The 19,169-nt window shown below is 39.6% G+C and overlaps 1 protein-coding gene and 2 non-coding genes across 3 annotated transcripts; all 3 read right to left on the bottom strand.

Annotated features, from left to right (window-relative positions):
* Positions 1–42: 42 nt before the first annotated feature.
* Positions 43–13,008, bottom strand: LOC117386604 (protein mono-ADP-ribosyltransferase PARP14-like). The gene is made up of 14 exons (XM_033984013.2): positions 12,798–13,008; positions 12,623–12,726; positions 9,732–11,255; positions 9,022–9,255; positions 8,104–8,331; positions 6,443–6,494; positions 6,194–6,334; positions 6,046–6,108; positions 5,480–5,656; positions 4,721–4,894; positions 3,051–3,674; positions 1,591–1,727; positions 1,339–1,519; positions 43–897 (listed from the first exon to the last, which is right to left on the bottom strand). The coding sequence occupies exons 1-14, from the start codon at positions 12,970–12,972 to the stop codon at positions 611–613; spliced, it is 4,101 nt and encodes a 1,366-aa protein (XP_033839904.2). The 5' UTR covers positions 12,973–13,008; the 3' UTR covers positions 43–610.
* Positions 13,009–13,627: 619 nt separating this feature from the next.
* On the bottom strand, positions 13,628–13,701 carry trnan-guu (transfer RNA asparagine (anticodon GUU)). The gene has a single exon. It is a non-coding gene; the product is annotated as a tRNA-Asn (tRNA).
* A 4,810-nt stretch (positions 13,702–18,511) lies between these two features.
* On the bottom strand, positions 18,512–18,585 carry trnan-guu (transfer RNA asparagine (anticodon GUU)). The gene has a single exon. It is a non-coding gene; the product is annotated as a tRNA-Asn (tRNA).
* Between the last annotated feature and the right edge of the window lie 584 nt (positions 18,586–19,169).

The following is a 19,169-nucleotide window of genomic DNA, read 5'->3' as shown; positions in this document are numbered from 1 at the left end:
ACAGAGGGCGTGAGGACAAGACTGATATCTCTTTATATAAAAATACAGAGAGATATAATTTTACATTTGAAACCTTCTCTACATTGAACCACTCTTGGACAAATGAGGGATTACACCGTCTCACACTGTGGAACATTCCAGGAAAAGCAATAACATCTGAATGGAGAAGAAAAATTACATGATGCACCTTTAACTATTATGTATTATTAGTTTGTCTAAGTTTTGGAGATATTGAAAATATATTGAGTATTCTGTCTTCACTACAGTGTCTACCAGGGCTAACAGATAACAAACAAAAAAGAGAGTCTACACAACCATACAGAGAAGACTTTACTGATGTTTTTCCCCACACTCTTTGTAAAATTTTAAAACTGTAACAAACGTTAGCACCCACTAGAGGGCAGTAATCGACTTTAACGTAAAAGATTTTGAGTGAGTGAGTGAACAGTACACTAAGTATAAAATACAAATGTTATAATGTAATAGTTTTACATTACAGGAAAAAATTACTATATTTTTCATGGACTGCAAAAATATGGTCATCAGAATAATCAAAATAGCAGTCATATTAAGTGTGTCAATATTTTTCCCACTCCTTTTCCCTGTACAATCATTTAAAGGTGATGAGGTAGTCTGGGTAAGCCTGGTGGTCCTGGAACACTACAAACATATTGGGCTGGAGCATGTTGTCTACCACACTGTCGAATCGGTCATGGGAGGCTCGGAGGTCTCGGGGTGGGGGTAGTTTCATGTCCTTCTGTCCCAAAGTGTGGAGACCTGTCAGGACTCGAACCAAAAACATGCGCTGGGTCCCATCCATAGTAGGTTTAGAGTAAGTAGGATGGGCAGAGTAAGAGGCATGAAGGGCGAAGTAGTTGCCTTGACCAAAATAAGTGGCTGTAAACAGAAAGAATTACAATGTATTGACAACAGACTTTAAGGCCCGTACCCAGTTTTCTCCCATGTATTTGAGTGAAATTTGTCTTGCTCCAGTACAGATATAGTACAAAATAAGTGAATTGGGTACCCAAGATTTAACGGCATGTAGGCCTATTACAGTAATTACTATATCAATCTCAATAGATGAAAGAGAGAGATGATGAGAGATTAAAACCATATAAAATATATATAAATAATATATATCTTGACTCAGTAATTATTGTGCTATATATCATTATACAAATATGTTTTATTTGATTAATTAGCAAAAGTGAATGAATAATTGAACTAAAATAATACATCTTAGAAAAACATCATCTGAAACACAATGATAATGGCAAGATCATTTGATTGGGTAAAAATAATATATGTGTTTACAACTGTTCAAAAAGTTCTTACCATTTTGTCCAGCAAAGCGCCAGTCGAACCCTTTGTTCATGATAGCTTTGGTGCATTCATTGGTCGTTCCATGATACAGTAGTCTCTCTTTGGCTCCTCCAATGCGTTTGTTTTTATCTGAGATGTGCTTCAACTGAACCTCATAACATCTGCGCAGGTGAATGTTCTGTACTCGCTCAATCTGATAAAATGGAAAAAAGTACATATTATTAAGGACCTTCTACAGCTGCAATTGTATATTTCTGAGTCTACCTTGATCACAGTTTTGGGGCAGGACTGTTTAAATTGCTGCTTTACTTTCTGGTACTCTGCACACGATTCCAACAATGGGACTACTTTGAGTTTTTCATCAGAGGCCATGTCGTCCCAATACAGAGGAAAGGTGAAGTCTAGAAACATAAAAAGGCAATTTAAAGGGAGGGTAAGTGTAATATTCGTCATTGTCCAGATACAGGGTAAATATGCTCTTCAAATATAACTTTTAATGATAGTTATTATAACAATTGTAATTACAAAAACATTGACCATAATGGGCAAGTTGTTTATTTTAATTATATTAATTTGTTTGGTTGTCAAGGTAATTATCCAATCAGAAAGCAGAATGAGCCTTATATGAGTCTCTCATTTGGGTTGCCAGTTTCAATGCTGAAATCCAGTTGTCTTAAATTTAACAGGACTATCTTTGATCTGAATCCTCTCTACTTAAACCCAGGGGTGGAAAGTAACTAATTGCAAATACTCACATTACTGTAATTGGGTAGATTTTTTGGGTAATTGTACTTTTTAAGTAGATTTTTAAACCTGTGCTTCTGCTTGTAATTGAGTATAATTCTAACCATGTAATTAGTTAATTTACATTCAAATCAGAAACATCTGCAGCTTTTTACCACCTAAAAAACATTGCAAAAATCAAAAATATACTGTCAAAGCCAGACTTGGACAGACTTATCCATTTGTCTGTAGTAGGTTAGACTACTGTAACGGCCTGCTCACTGACTTCTCCAAACCAGCATTAAGACAGCTGCAGTGCATCCAAAACACTGCTGCTCAGCTCCTAACAAAAAACAGGAAGTACTAGCACATAAGTCCTGTGCTCAGGTCTCTGCACTGGCTCCTGTAGCTCAAATAATAGACTTTAAAGCAGCTCTGCTTGTGTATAAGTCTCTCCATGGCCTAGGTCCAAAGTATATCTCCAACATGTTAGTTCCATATGAACCATCTCATGCTCTGAGGACTTCAGGGACAGGCCTCCGGCTGGTGTCTAGAGTCAGGACTAAACATGGGGAAACAGTGTTTCAGTTTTATGCAACTAAAACCTGGAACAGTCTTCCTGAAAATGTGAGACAGGCCTCTACTCTGACAAAGTTTAAATTCGGGCTCAAAACAGTTCTGTTTAGTTGTGCATATGACTGAAAGGTTTTTATTCTGCACTCTTCTGTTTTAATGTTATTTTTATGATGATTATTTGTGATTTATTTTTTGATTTGTGTGATTTTAATGTCTTTCTTATTCTGTAAAGCACTTTGAATTACTTTGTGAAAGAAATGTGCTGTACATATAAACTTGCCTTGCCTTGGCTTAAAATCATATGAGTACTGAGTACAGCACAAGTCCAAATCATTCTTTCTTTTTATAACAACAAACACACATAACTGCACAACATCACCTGCTCTGATTGGACAGAGCTCATAACAATTCTTCTTTATACCCACCTGGTAGATTTTCTAGTCTTTTCAGTGCTGCTTTTTCATTTGAAAACTTTTTGGTGAGCTCCATATTTGTCAAATCAACATCCCACTCCAGCCCATGAGCGTCTTTTACCCCTCCCTCTGTGTTTTGATTCTCCAGCTCGTAATTTGCAGCTTTGGGCAGCCTTTCCCACTCTCCATTGGATCCTTGAATGCACCATGCCACTTTTCTGTACAATTCTTCCTCCTCCCTTGTCCTCTTCTCTCTGGTCAGCGTCCCATACATGAAACTTTGAACTAAATTTATTACTTGGTTCACTTTGACAGTTAGTCCAGTCACAATCCAGTCGCCTTCACTGGTTTGTACTTTTAGACCCAAAGACTCCACTACTTCCTTCAATGTTGCAAAATCTGCAGGCATTAAAGCTTCTAGTTCTTGTTTTTTGAATGTTTGTGAGGAGCTTTGGGCTTGGTAAACTTCTTTCATGGTTGTCATAGCTTTGGAGATGTTGTTTTGAGATAGACCGATGATTCTAAAAACAGATTTCTGATCAGATGAGCTTGTCCGAGATCTAGGTGTGGTAATGCTGGCAGGAGGGGGAGGGGGAGCAGGCTCACCAGGAGGATAGGAAGATGGAGGAGTGACCACTGGAAAAATATAAAATGAAATAATAAATGTAACCTGGCATGAAATAACTGACATGAAAGAATCAGAGAACCCTATTGTAGCCTTTACAGATACTGTTCAATATATTGGTAGAAAATAATAGTGTACTTTATGCTTCTTGTATTACTGTTGACATTTAAAAGCAACAATTTTGTGAGAAAGGACTGCGAAGATTAGGGTTGTTTTCACACATGTTAGTGCGCTCTGTGGACCCACCTCAGCGCACATTAAAGTTTGTTCTGGTTACTTCAGTTTTGGGTCAGTCGAAACACACCATGAGGATTGTACGTGCTGGTAGCGGAGGAGGAAAAGCTTGTTGAATGGCACACACACAGACCCATGCTCACCTGAGCTGTGTTAGATTCACACCCACCCAAGTGCACCGCTCTCAGACCTAATACTCTTTTACACCGAACTAACTAGTGACAGTGTGAAAACGACCTAAGTGACAAACTAACTGTTTTAGTTGTTTCAAATAAGGATGTCTTGTGCCACTAGTTGCAGTAGTACGGGAAACAATGGAATTGAATATTACTTATTTATTAAATTGTACAGAATATAAAATGCTTTGAGTGCGTGGAAGATGGAAAAGCACTATATCAACATGTGACCATTTATCATTTGTCATTTAACTTTCTGGAGGTGGCATGTCACCAGTATAATTTCATGGGAATATAAGTTAAGTTAAAAGCATACACCAGAGCATTAGCTACATTTGATGTCATACTGTGGAATATTATTGTATTATTATTATTATTATTATTATTATTATTATTATTATTATTATTATTATTATTATTATTATTATTATTATTATTATTATTATTATTTCCATAGAGATAAGCAGGGGGAGGCCATTTTTCAGTGCCATAAACACATAAAAGGAAAATACTTCGGCTAAAAAGTTACATACTGTGGCTTCAATTACTGTATAAATAAACATATGAAAATAATTTTACTAGTGTAACGTCAATATATAAAAAATCCCCATAGTTAAAGTACTGTATTATAGTGCTATTCTTTATACCTTTTCGAACGGCTGAAAACATCTGGGAAGCTTCCTCTCTGAAAGTTGAGAAGATGTTGATTTTGTTGAAAACAAGTCTGACTTTGACCAAACTTGACAGAGGATAGGACAAAGAGTCACTCAGCCCTTGAAGCATTGCAACGGCCACATCCCCAGCAGACAGACCACTAGCTCCTGAAATAATGTTTTATTCATTTAAAGTTGTTAAATTGGTAAAATGTTCATGTTAAGGATGTTCAACTGACATGTTTCCTGTTTTAAATATGCAAAATAAGTTGTTAAAGGTGCACTATGTAACCTTCCTGTGGGAGTGTTGGCCACCAGCTTGGAGATGCTATTGCGTTGCCGGGTACGTTCTATTAAATTTCTACCTCCACAGAAACAATGCCAGGCCAATATGCAGGTTAGATCTGTGGAGACAACCCCTCTCACAGCTTTAGATTTTAAAACACATGTAATTCAATAAATGCAAGGTTTAATGTCATACTGTGGGAAATTCCAGGCAAAACAATAACATCTCCATTAACACAGCATGTGGCATTCCCTCTGCTAGAAAAGTTACATAGTACACCTTTAAATCTAGGGGCAAAAAGGACAAAATGTTGATATTAGCTGATGCTGAATTGTCCAACGTTTGTTGCCCCAGTTTCTGTGTTTGTCAGTTAAAACTGAATAGGAGAGCAACATAAAAAGAAACAACAAAATCATATTGAACCATTCTTTTCTTCAGTTAACATACATATATACCAACATATTTACCAGCTCCAATAGCAGGTATAGCCACAGACGACCACCCGTACACTTCACAGTATTGTACAATGCTGCCCATTAACTGTCTGATGAGTTGTCGGTCCCCCTTTGCAGACACATGCATCAAGCCCTGGCAGGGGAACCGGCCAGGCTGGGTCACAAACACTTCCCCTCTCTCTACTGTGGCTGAAGAAGATAGGGAAATATACACATTGTTATACATCTTGAAAATAAGAAGATGAAAAAAAATAGGAAAATGAAAAAAATCCATGTAAAATACAATTTTACATGCAGTACTAGTTGTTGTGATACAACTGACTATGCAGCTGGCAATCACTGAAGCATGTGTTGGCCTATTTATTTGCCTTGATTCAGTTCAACAATATTCAAAGGAAATAGTTTAGAGAACATCATTTTTATATGTTTGTTTGTATATTTATATATAGCCTTAATAAAACAAAGAAAGGCCAAATTCATGATAAACAAAAAGTTAATTAAGAATAATTTAGGCTTAGAAATGACTTAATTAATTAGGGTTAGGTTTGTTTGATGCAAGCCCGTGACCTTTAATTTACCTGACTTTAGTTCAGCTTCCACTTCTGGTCCTGCTACAGCCAATATATCTTTGCACACTCCAGCTTTAAAACAAACAGTCAATTAACAATTTAAAAACAATAATATGAAATTATGTATATGTGTCATTATAAATCATATACGTCTTACTGTTTAAGTTCTCAAAGTTGGTGGAGTTGACCACAGCTTGTGTCCTCTCATTTGTGATATCTCCAAAAACAAGCTGCAGCTGAACACCACCCACAGTTATGGACAAATCAACAAGTTCACTGCTGATAGACCTAAAGCTCACTATGAAAACAAATTGGACATATTTAATTAAATATTTAACCAGACTATTTTTATTTCATTTTGGAGAAAACCAGGTCTAAACCAGAAAAGGACCAAAATTTCCTTTACCTTGTCCCTGGTTCATGTTCTGGATGAGCTGTCTGTAGACCTCATGGTAAATCTGTGGGAAATAATTATGTTAATTCATAAACACAAGAAAAAAATTTAAGGTGCACTATGTAACTTTTCTGGTGGGGGGATTTGCCACCGGCTTGTCTCCGAGGAGGTGTTATTGCTGGAAGGTTCCACAGTATGGAATTTAACTCGCATGTCTTCCATGTCAAGTGCATTTATTGCTAAAAATAATACCTTGACAAACCTGTAATTTGACCTGGTAGCACAAAATGCTCATCACCATAAATATAGATAACATTAACGCCATACTGTAGAACACTCTAGACAAAGAAATAACACCTCCCTCGTTGCAAGCAGGTGACAGACCCTACACCTTTAAAATTAAACTATATATTAGGACTACATTGTGACTGCATTATAATATTCTTAGCTATGTCTATGTCCAATTTGCCAGGGAAATTACACAAGTCTTTATGTTTACATTTAAAAAGCAGAGCTAGAGCTCACAGACTCCTGTTTGAATGAGTTTAGAGCCAAGTTCCAGTAGTTAGCGTGAGCAAATCAAAATGACATGAGGCAAAAAGAGAACGTGTGTCTTGCTGTAGCAGTGGGCTGAGATAGGCAGGTGTGAGACCCATGGTAGTTTTATGTCCCAGTAAATGTTGCAGCGGGACTGCAGTGAGGGCCAGTGAACATGAGCGTAGAGCAGACAGTGATATATCTTATTGGGGCATTTTTAACTAAATAAATAGGTTGCATCTAATTTTTCAAGGTTTCCTTTGCAGGCATGACAATAAATTATCACCAAAGTCAAAAAGAAGATGGATAGACATTCAAAAATGACTTCTTTAGCTGAGGCAGAAAAGGAGGAGCAGCTTCTGTACCAAAACTCCAGTTTAAGCTTAATCTGGAGGATAATCAATCTAAGGTGGTTCCTTTGGCAGTTGTAAAATAGAATTTGAGAAAATTAACGACTTTGTTGCCACTAAACCAGATAGCTTTTTTTTTCGTCTTTGCATTCAGTGGAAGATCCAGACAGGGAAATGTTTTTTTCTACATTGAGGAAACTCTCCTGTAGATTCTGTAAGATCGTTTTGGGGGTTGGGCCACAGGAGTACAAAATTGTGTCATCTGCTTACAGATGAACAGTTTCTTAGCTAACAGACCACGGAACATCATATATATAAATGGAAAAGAGAGTTGGTCCAGGGCTGGGCCCTTGAGGCACACATGACATGCAGGGGGGATGATAAAGCTGAGAATCAATATTTTCCTTTAAAACGCTGGTGGACTAATGCAGATTTCCACCCAGATGGTATTTCACCAGTTTGAAAAGAGAAATTAAAAATAATAGCAAGCGGAGCTGCAATAATAGCCACAGCTGTTTTGAAAAAGAAAGGAGCAAGCCCATTAAGTACAGCTGGATTTTTATAATGCAAAGATAACAGCTCATTTCTTACTCCTTTTACAGAGAAGGGTTTTAGAAATATTTTTTGGAATGCAGCAGGTAAAGGAGTTTTGACACTAGGACAGACACCAGGACATGTACTTGCCTCAAAATGTTTTGACTTTGTAATATGTTGGTTAAACAAATTTGCCATGCTGAACTTATCATTGACTATTACAGTGATGTAATCTAGACCAATGTTCCTCACCTCCTCAGTCTGTTCCCCATCAGGTTTAATGACAATGTGTATGGATTTGAGAGAAGAGGACATTGTAACTGTTCTTCCAAACTGATGGAGCTTCTCTGTTAGCAGCAGGATGGCATCTCTGAGTGGGTATTTGAGCACTTTTCCAGGACCTATCACGGGGAGGGCCATTGAGCTGTACCTCTGCTCCTCACACAGCTCCAGGCAGCGCTGCAGACCGACGCTCAGGGTCTATATAAACATAACAATGAATGCTGGGGCACAAAAACAAATATAATGAATGAGAAGAATGGCACAGGAAATGTTTAATCGTGATCTGAAACCTTGATTAGGCCTATTTTGTAAATTTGGATTTATTTGCTCAATAGGGGAACTTAAAGCAGAATGAAGTATCTTTCAGCATTGGAGCATCCCCTTAGAATAGACTGTCAGGAGACTCAAGTTTTTTTTTTTTTCATGTCTTCATTTCTTTTTTTTCCCATCTTCAGTATAATCACATATAACGTTACCATATATCTTAAAAAGAGCCGTCATGTCAGCCATATTTCAAGACAGCAGGTGGAGATGACGAACAGTTCAAACACCCCGAAAAAGCATGTTTAACCATCACAGGGACTTACGAAGACATTTAATGAAGACAAAATGTTAATTAGTTCTGCTTTAATAGAAATATCTTACTACAACCGTGTGTGATGAGTGAATGAATGATACAATGTAAAGCAAGTTTTATTATGCAATATTAATATCTGGAGACTTAGGAGCCAAACAAACGGCAGCTCGTGAAATCAGAACCAAGCCCGCATCAGCATCTCAAGCATGATGTCTACGCACAGCACTGACTCTTATGTTTTTCAATGGGAAAGCTGTTCAAACCTGATTTGTAGAGCCACTTGTAACAGGTCCTCAATGAAAGATCCCTACCGTCATGCTCTGCCCTCCCAGTCCATCCCAGGGCATGCACTCGATGAAAAACAGTTTGGAGCAGCCCACAGAGGCAGGGGCCATCATCTCCAGCACCCCTCCAGGCATCAGGGACTTACTCCTCACAGATTTAAACTTCATCTTCATCGCTAGACCGCCTTTTCTCACCAGACTTTTACCAATCATAGTGGACTGTAGACTCTTCTTCAGCATTGGGGCCACCAGCACATCCACCTGTAGATTATATACGACATGTTACTTTTGTAGACATTTAAAACATGATGGAGCTACAATACTGGCCTGCCTAAAAATTGTTTAAGAGAAAGTCCAGGAGTCTTTAGATCAATGCTGAGGCTATGAGAGTTTGCTGAATGCCTAGCTCCACATTTCACTCCAATTGTACACTTCTTTGCTTACTTCTAATAATCTCTATGAAAACTCCACCTATTTGCTCATTCATATATAAAAAGTAGACCTATATCACCAAATCCACAATTTCAGTTCAGTTTCAGTCGCATGGCTTATTTTTTGTTACTGAAGCCATTTTGAGGACTTAAAAATGAGAATATTTTGTTATTGTATTAATTTGTCACTACCAGTTGACAGACTAGAGTCTAAGAAAGGGTTACACTTTATATATAATTTCTTTTCGTTTCTTCTGTCAGTTGTTCTGCTGCTTATAAACTAAAAAAGAACGTGTTTTGTCTCACCTGTTCATTGACCAAATTTCCCAGCTTGACTTCCACATTGATGTTGTTGATTGAGGTCTGCCTGTCAACAATACTACTCCTTCTGGATACTTCTTCAACATTGCTTGTGGCTGGTAGACATGGCACAGAATATATAATTTCCTGAATTTCTTGTATGAGAACTTGATTCAACCTTTCAATCAGTTCTTTACTTGGTTTCCCTTCTGCATTGAAGTACTCAACTGCTCCTGGTCCATCTATAACTAAATTTTCCGAAATCAAACTTTCAAGTTCTCTGTTAAGTTCCACTTTGGTTTTTCGGACTAACTGCTGAGGCCCTGAAAGCAGCACGCAAGGATAGGGGACTAGTGATGCGTTCAAGGACACTCTACTATCCTTTCGTGCAAACAAAGTCAAAATTTTACTAAAAAGTTCAACCATTTCTGCATTAAGTAGATCTAGTTTGTCTTGTACTGTTACATGATTCAGTAGATAGTCATGTAACTCCTCTTTTAACTGGTTTACACATTCGCTGTAGCCTACAAGCTGGACTTTGATTGTACTATTTGGTTCAGGGACTAAATTAACATCAATTCTACGTTCCTGGATATTTGCATGATCTTTACTTTTTGTTAAAAGTTCATTCATTCTATCCAAATCTGGTGATTTTGCAGCGTTTCCCTCCAAATGCACAATAGCCATACAAAAATCTCTTTCTAAAATAGCTGCAGCTTCTTCAGCAGCTTCCACTGACAAACTTGACAAAATTAAATCTAAATTCAACATTTCTAAGCAGACTGGAATTCTTAGACATTGCTGGAATCGTGCCTTGTACTTTGCAATTGCATCACTGGTGGTGAAGAAATTTTGCAGTTCAGCTGAAAATGGTACATGCTTTAGTTGGATCTTTTTGAGTAATTTGTCATATACATCCAAACCTAAATGCACTTCAGTATGAAGACCGTCAAAGACTATAACATTATTGTTTTTTACGATTTTAACATTTGGCAAGTTTGTCCGCATCTCTCTTGTGAATTCTTCTCCAATCAAGTTATACTGCTTTTCATCTATTGACAACTCTGTTTTAGTCGGAAAATTTCTGTTTAAATTTAGTATTTTTTCCTCAACCAAGCTTTTTTCTCCAACCGCAACCAGATATCCCAATTCATTATACATTTTCACATCATCATCTGTGAAAGTTTTATCTTGCAAAATAGTTTGAATTTTCTTGGGATCAACCACATGATGGCAAGTGAAGCTCTCTCGAAAACTACTCAAAACGCGGTCAACTTGGATTTCCCATTTTTCTGGTACGCCACTGAACGCACCACCAAGTCCATTCTTTGCATCTGCTTTCACCACAACAACTTCCTGATCAAAGTTAAGCTCGACAGTGCAGCCAATGCAAGTTAACTGCTTCTCCAAGATTTTAAAAGCTTTGCTACAGTCGCGTAAATAGCATAAAAGGAAAATATCCCATGAAAAAGTCCTCTCCAGGTAATTTGATGCATTTGAAGGCTTTGGTGGTGCTTGCACTGATGTTGTCTGTAAGAAAATAGAAGCAGGAATATATTTTCAAGTCAAGAAAAACTAGTTGGTTCACATAACATGGGAAGTTTTTTACTGAAGAGATTGCCGGTAAATGACAATTGAGTGATGTAAGTTAAAAGCATTACAACATGGAAATCCCTAATCTAACCATGATATTTACATATTCAAATATACTGGTCACTGGTCAATGTCTGTGAAAGTAATTGAATTCAATCAATCAACAGTAAATCAAGAAAAAAGATCATTTTGAATGCCACATGTATATATATGTATGTGTGTATTAATATTGTTAAAACTGTAAAAAAAAATAAATAAAAAAAAAAAATATATATATATATATATATATATATATATATATATATATATATATATATATATATATATATATATATATATATATATATATATATATATATATATATATATATATACAGAGAGAAAGAGAGAGAGAGAGAGAGAGAGAGGCAGGCAGGCATTGAACTGAGCTATCTGCCATTTATTCATTTATGGCTATAGACATACCTTAAAAAATGCATTCTGTTGTCACCTGCTTGTCTCCATGAAGATAGATGCCATATTCCAGGCAAAGCAATAGCAACTTCATGGAGACAAGCAGGTGGTAGACCCTCCACTAGAAAAATACACAGTGCACCTTTAATTATTGCCCTCAAGAGGTAATAGTCTGTTTGCATAGTGGCAATAATCACATCTGATATTCAATCAAATTTGTTAGATCTCACTACTAGTAATAATATTGTTACATTTAACTTTAACTTAAATACAGATAAAGAATTTTCTTAGTTAATAGTTATCATGTACTGTAGCTCTATGCACCATTATTGTACAGTACATATGTACATGTTTCTTGTTGCCCATGTAATCAAACTATTATTACAACATCACAATATTAACAAGCAAGTTATGTAAGTCATAATGACAGCTGAGAACCACCTTTATGTGATATTCATACATGTAGTCAGTCTGTATAAACTGTATAAATGTAGCCTAATTTGATTATTTCATTGACTTTCAGTTCACAAATTGAAAGGAGCAAATTCCTGTACCCAATAGCCTATGTTTTAGGCATTAATATTGGTATATATGGAAACTTGCAGTAAGCCTTCATTCACTTATTTACAATATTATATCTATCTATTCTATATAGTTTTAACAGTGTTAAGTTTTGTAGTTTAATTATTGGATTTAACAAATTTCACAGTGAACACATCTAAACTAAAATATGAAATGAATCGCTCTGATGTGGCGTAACTCATAGGATTATATGATTCGAAATGTCACATAATAAATGTGGCCTATTGAACAGTAGAAGAGGTTTGGGTTTATCCAAATGATTAACTCACCTGCAAACTTATAGCTTCTGCCTCAGTCCTGGTCACATTAAGATGTAACTGTCCAGACGGAAGTGAAGCTGTGTGAGTTTTTCTGTTCAAAACCCTTTCTTGATCTGTAAAACATTTAAAAGGACAATCAGTCTCTATTTAACTTACCCAATGAATAAACGTGCGCAAGTCTTACCTTCTTGTTGTTCGAAACTGATTTTGTAAAGTTTCTCACCGACTTTTTCTATCACTCCACAGTCGCCTCCTCCTGAGTCCCGTCTTTTCATAAAGTACCTTCTTATTTTGTGTCTCGCTTGATCCTCGAGGTCGTCAGCCACAAAATACAGCGGATATTTATATTTTTTATCCATTTGACACCTGCTCTTAGCTTGTTTATGTCGAAGAGTTATGGCAGTATGACAGGTTACTTTCACTTTCACAGGTAAATGCAGGTTTATATATGCGTACAGGAACTTGGGTACTTTTGGTACTTTTACTTTGGAACTTTTGGTTACCTAGGCAAGATTTGTTTTACTAATTAGCCTAGGTCAATTGAACAATTTTAACCATTTTAATAGCAGCTTAGACTTATTTTAAAGATATTGCCAAGTCACACACTTTGCGGTAGTATCAGTGCGTGCCACTAGATGTCCCAGACAGACTACATAAGCTGTATTAGTCTGCGTCTCTTTACGCAGCCAAAGCTGTCAGATAAGAGCCTTTACCCTATTTGTCCTCAGTGGGGAAATTCCAGCGCCGAAACGCAAGGTACGAGTAGGCCTATTAGGTTCATTATTTATTAATTTGTTTTTGTTTGTCTCAAAGTTATTCTGACCCGTGTGCTGACATGGCTCACGCAGTGCAGACTATAGACTGTAGGCGCAGAAAAAGTCCTACACCGCGGTTATTCAATTTACTCTGTATTGTGGTGATGTCGTGTCATCAAGATAAGAAGAGCTATGTGGTATAATTTGTCCAGTTTCAATCAAATTAATTGGCTGGACGGTTCATACTTGGAAAACTTCACGTCCCTGGGTGGGCTCGAACCACCAACCTTTCGGTTAACAGCCGAACGCGCTAACCGATTGCGCCACAGAGACCTACTGCACCATAATCTGAGGCTCTGAGTACCTCGATTGATTCATACTATACATGGACAAGTTGCCCAGGTTAGTCGATTGCTAAATATTCACAACTAACTATCACTTTTTTGTTGTAGTACCATTGCAATCCCAAAGGATGTCCAATTTAAAGTAAACATGAATGTGCTCTAAATCCATCCATCCATCCATCAATTTTCTTCTGCTTATCCGGGGCCGGGTCACAGGGGCAGCAGTCTAAGCAGGGACTCCCAGACTTCCCTCACCCCAGACACGTCCTCCAGCTCCTCCGGTGGGATCCCAAGGCGTTCCCACGCCAGCTGAGAGACATAGTCCCTCCAGCATGTGCTGGGTCTTCCCCGGGGCCTCGTCCCGGTGGGACATGCCCTGAACCTCCCTAGGGAGGTGTCCAGGAGGCATCCTGAGCAGATGCCCAAGCCACCTCAACTGGTTCCTCTCAACGTGTTGGAGCAGCGGCTCTACTCCGAGCTCCTCCCGTGTGACTGAGCTCCTCACCCTATCCCTAAGGGTGCACCCAGCCACTCTGCGGAGGAAACCCATTTCGGCCGCTTGTATCCGCGATCTTGTCCTTTCGGTCATTACCCAGAGCTTGTGACCATAGGTGAGGGTAGGAACGTAGATTGACCGGTAAATCGAGAGCTTCGCCTTCCGGCTCAGCTCTTTCTTCACCACAACGGACCGATACAGCAACCGCATCACTGCAGACGCTGCACCGATCCGCCTGTCAATCTCACGCTCCATCCTTCCCTCACTCGTGAACAAGACCCCGAGATACTTGAACTCCTCCACTTGGGGCAGAAACTCCCCACCCACCCGGAGAGGGCAAACCACCTTTTTCCGGTCGAGAACCATGGCCTCGGATTTGGAGGAGCTGATTCTCATCCCAGCCGCTTCACACTCGGCTGCAAACCGGCCCAGTGCCTGCTGCAGGTCCTGGCTCGATGAAGCCATCAGGGCAACATCATCCGCAAATAGCAGAGATGAAATCCTGTGGTTCCCGAACCAGACCCCCTCTGGCCCCTGGCTGCGCCTAGAAATTCTGTCCATAAATATAATGAACAGAACTGGTGACAAAGGGCAGCCCTGGCGGAGTCCAACATGCACCGGGAACAGGTCTGACTTACTGCCGGCAATGCGAACACAGCTCCTGCTCCGGTCATACAGGGACCGGACAGCCCTTAGCAAAGGGCCCCGGACCCCATACTCCCAGAGCACCCCCCAAAGGACACCACGAGGGACACGGTCGAATGCCTTCTCCAGATCCACAAAACACATGTGGACTGGTTGGGCATACTCCTATGAACCCTCGAGGACCCAATGGAGAGTATAGAGCTGGTCCAGTGTTCCACGACCAGGACGAAAACCACACTGCTCCTCCTGAATCCAAGGTTCGACTATCGGTCGGATTCTCCTCTCCAGTACCCTGGAATAGACCTTACCGGGAAGGCTGAGGAGTGTGATTCCCCTGTAATTGGAACACACCCTCCGGTCCCCCTTCTTATACAGAGGGACCACTACCCCGGTCTGCCATTCCAGTGGTACTGTCCCCGACCGCCACGCGATGTTGCAGAGACGTTTCACCCAAGACAGTCCCACAACATCCAGAGACTTGAGGTACTCGGGACGGATCTCGTCAAGCCCCAGCCCAGAGCCTTGCCACCGAGGAGCTTGCTAATCACCTCGGTGACTTCAGCCAGGGTGATGGACGAGTCCGCCTCTGGGTCCCCAGTCTCTGCTTCCTCCCCGGAAGACATGACGGGGGGATTGAGGAGTTCCTCAAAGTATTCCTTCCACCACCCGACAACATCCCCAGTCGAGGTCAGCAGCTCTCCACCCGCACTGTAAACAGTGTTGGTGAAGCACTGCTTCCCCCTCCTGAGGCCTCGGACGGTTTGCCAGAATTTCTTTGAGGCTACGAGCGGCCGCATTGACAATAGAGGCGGGAGAACATGGCCCACTCGGAGTCCATGTCTCCTACCTCCCCCGGGAGAAGGAGGAGATGTTCTCCCGGAGGTGGGAGTTGAAGACCCCTCTGACAGAAGGCTCTGCCAGGCATTCCCAACAGACCCTTACAATACGCTTGGGTCTGCCAGGTCTGTCCTCCGCCAGTGGATCCAACTCACCACCAGGTGGTGATCAGTTGACAGCTCAGCCCCTCTCTTCACCCGGGTGTCCAAGACACGCGGTCGGAGGTCAGATGACACGACAACAAAGTCGATCATCGACCTCCGACCTAGATTGTCCTGGTGCCACGTGCACCGATGGACACCCTTGTGCTCGAACATGGTGTTTGTTATGGACAAACTGTGACTAGCACAGAAGTCCAATAACAAAACACCACTCGGGTTCAGATCAGGGAGGCCGTTCTTCCCAATCACGCCCCTCCAGGTGTCACTGTCGTTACCCACATGGGCGTTGAAGTCCCCCAGGAGAACAACGGAGTCCCCAGTTGGTGCACTGTCTAATACCCCTCCCAGGGACTCCAAGAAGGCCGGGTACTCTGCACTGCTGTTTGGCCCGTAGGCCGACACAACAGTGAGAGACTGCGCAGGGACGCGACCCTCTCGTTCACCGGAGTGAACCCCAACACAAAGCGGCTGAGCTGTGGGACAATGAGCAAGCCCACACCAGCTCGCCGCCTCTCCCCGCGGGCAACGCCAGAGAAATGGAGAGTCCAGCCCCTCTCAAGAAGTTGGGTTCCAGAGCCCAAACTCTGCATGGAGGCGAGGCCGACTATATCTAGTCGGTAACGCTCAACCTCCCACACAAGCTCCGGCTCCTTCCCCCCTGCTCTAAATATGATCTGATATCACTCACAAATTGGCCCATTTCCAGTCTAAAATGGAAATGGGCCAATTTGAAAAAAACAAAACAAACAAACAAAAAACAAAACAAAATTTGCACATTTTATGTTATTCTGCCTACTAATCCAATGTGTACATTGGGTTAGGGCCCACTTCATTGTTGCCCCCTGTTATCCCCATTCCGGACCGTACAATATTGGACAATTCAATTACACACTTTAAAATGGTTTACAAGGATATTCAAACATTTTTCACCAAGGGCCAAATTTTGAAACCTACACAGAGCAGAGGGCTACAAATATCGGTCACTGAAGTGAATAAATCAAAATGCTGCATTTGCGAAGGTTTGAATGAACCATCACACCATAGGCTTGGAACATTTATGTTAAGCCTGTACCACATCAAAATGTTTCTTATTTAGGTTGTAATAGGAGAACTTTTCAAAATTTGCCATGAAGTGAACTACTTTTGGTCATTTGTTCCAATTCAGCCAGATGCTTGAGGGACAACAAAAATTGGTCTGAGGGCCTGATTTCACCAAATTTGGCCAAAGGCATCAGTCTGGGAGAATGGGAAAAGGTGTGTATTTGTTCACTTTTGTATTCTAAATGCGCCCTAATTGACAGCACTGTCGGTTACATAGTTATTTCAGATTTAGAAGCTGTAACTCTTTTTATTACATTTGATGTTAAGTAGGTAAGGTAAGACTCTTTAAAAGTTATTTTAAACATTATTTTACACTGAAATGTATGAATAGGATTTTACTACAGCTACTGATACAATTACTTTTGTGTGTTAACTTGTATGGGCAACTCAAACAGCATCCCTACTGCTTGCTATTATGACTACTACTACTACTACTACTACTACTACTACTACTACTACTACTACTACTACCTTCTTTCTGGAGTCATTTCTGGCCAGACTGTGTTATGATCATGCATGTTTTTCAGTGCTATTATAATCATGTAAAACCATGTAGTCATGTTTAGACATGTATGACACTGTTTTAAGTCTCTGATCAACTGTTGTATGTTTGTTTAGGAAATTGTCCCGAACCGGTGCCAAGAAAAATCCTAAAACAACAACTGAACCATCTGCAGAATATTCACCTGCATCTGTCAAAACTCTCCAGACATCACCAACTTTAATTTCTTCTACTTTAAAACAATAATTGTGCCGTAGGAAAATGAGTTCAAATGAGTCTTTACAGTGGTCAGGCATGACATGGCTTGAAACCTTGAATGTTTTAGTCTTAAATGCCAACAACAAATCATAGTTTAGACAACGTTTTTTTTTTTTTTTTTTTGGGGGGGGGGGGTTTCCAATATAATTTTATGTTTCAAATACATTTTTCCATGTCATTGCACACTGTTATTTCTACTAGTTGAAGTTATGAAAACATTCATGAAAAACACACTATTGGCAGGTGTAATAAAATGCATAGTTCACATTTTTATAGTGACCATTGCGAATGAAAAGGACTATGAATCTTGTTTTGTATAATACGTACATGTATACATGACATTTTTTGATATAATAAAAGGACTCACCATTTTATTTCTTGTTTGTTCACACCTTTTTTCAAAATAAATAATTATTAGTTCACAAATTTTTCTGTTGTATAATTATGAAGGAATTACACAACCCAAAGCAGAAAGTACCAGGTAAGAAGTTAGTTAACAGGAGTTTGGGAGTAAATTGGGAAAATAGTGATATTTGATTATTTGTTTTTATGATTAGGTAAATTATTTATCCATTTATTTTTTGTTTTTCCTCAAAGTTATTCTGACCCGTGCACTGACATGGCTCAAGCAGTGCAGACCATAGACTGTAGGCACAGAAAAAGGCCTACACTGCGGTTACTCTTACTCTGTATTGTGGTGATGTCATGTCATCAAGACAAGAAGAGTTATGTGGTATAATTTGTCCAGTTCAAATCAAACTGGCTACACATTTAATGTTAATTATCAAGGAAAATTGATCGTCCCTGGGTGGGCTCGAACCACCAACCTTTCGGTTAACAGCCGAACGCGCTAACCCATTGCGCCACAGAGACCTGCTGAACTCAATCAACTGCTAAAGAGACTAACAACTAACTACCACTTTTTTGTTGTAGGACCATTGCAATCCCAATAGATGTCCTACTTAAAGTAAACATGAATGTGCTCTAAATATGCTCTGATATCACTCTCCTACAGTCTAAAATGGAAATGGGCCAATTTGGAAAAAAACAAAACAAAACATTGATTTGCAAAATTTATGTTATTATGCCTACTAGTCCAAAGTGTACATTGGGTTATCTCCATTCCATAACATATAATATTGGTCAATTCGATTACACACTTTTAAATGGTTTACAAGGATGTTCAAACTTTTTTCACCGAGGGCCACATATTGAAACTTATACAGAGCAGAGGGCCACAGATACAGGTCACTGAAGTGAATAATTCAAAATGTTGCATTTGATTTAGGTTTCATTGAACCACCACACTTGTAATAAGGCTTGGAACATTTATGTTAAGTCTGTATCACATCAAAATGTTTGTTATGTAAGTTATAATAGGAGAACTTTTCAAAATTTACCATGAAATGATCTACTTTTGGTCATTTGTTCCAATTCAGCCGGATGCTTAACGGCCA

Source organism: Periophthalmus magnuspinnatus, chromosome 18, assembly GCF_009829125.3.
Source record: "Periophthalmus magnuspinnatus isolate fPerMag1 chromosome 18, fPerMag1.2.pri, whole genome shotgun sequence".
Classification (NCBI taxonomy): Eukaryota; Metazoa; Chordata; class Actinopteri; order Gobiiformes; family Gobiidae; genus Periophthalmus; species Periophthalmus magnuspinnatus.
Note: the sequence above shows the minus strand (reverse complement) of the source record. Positions and strands in the feature narration are given on the sequence as shown.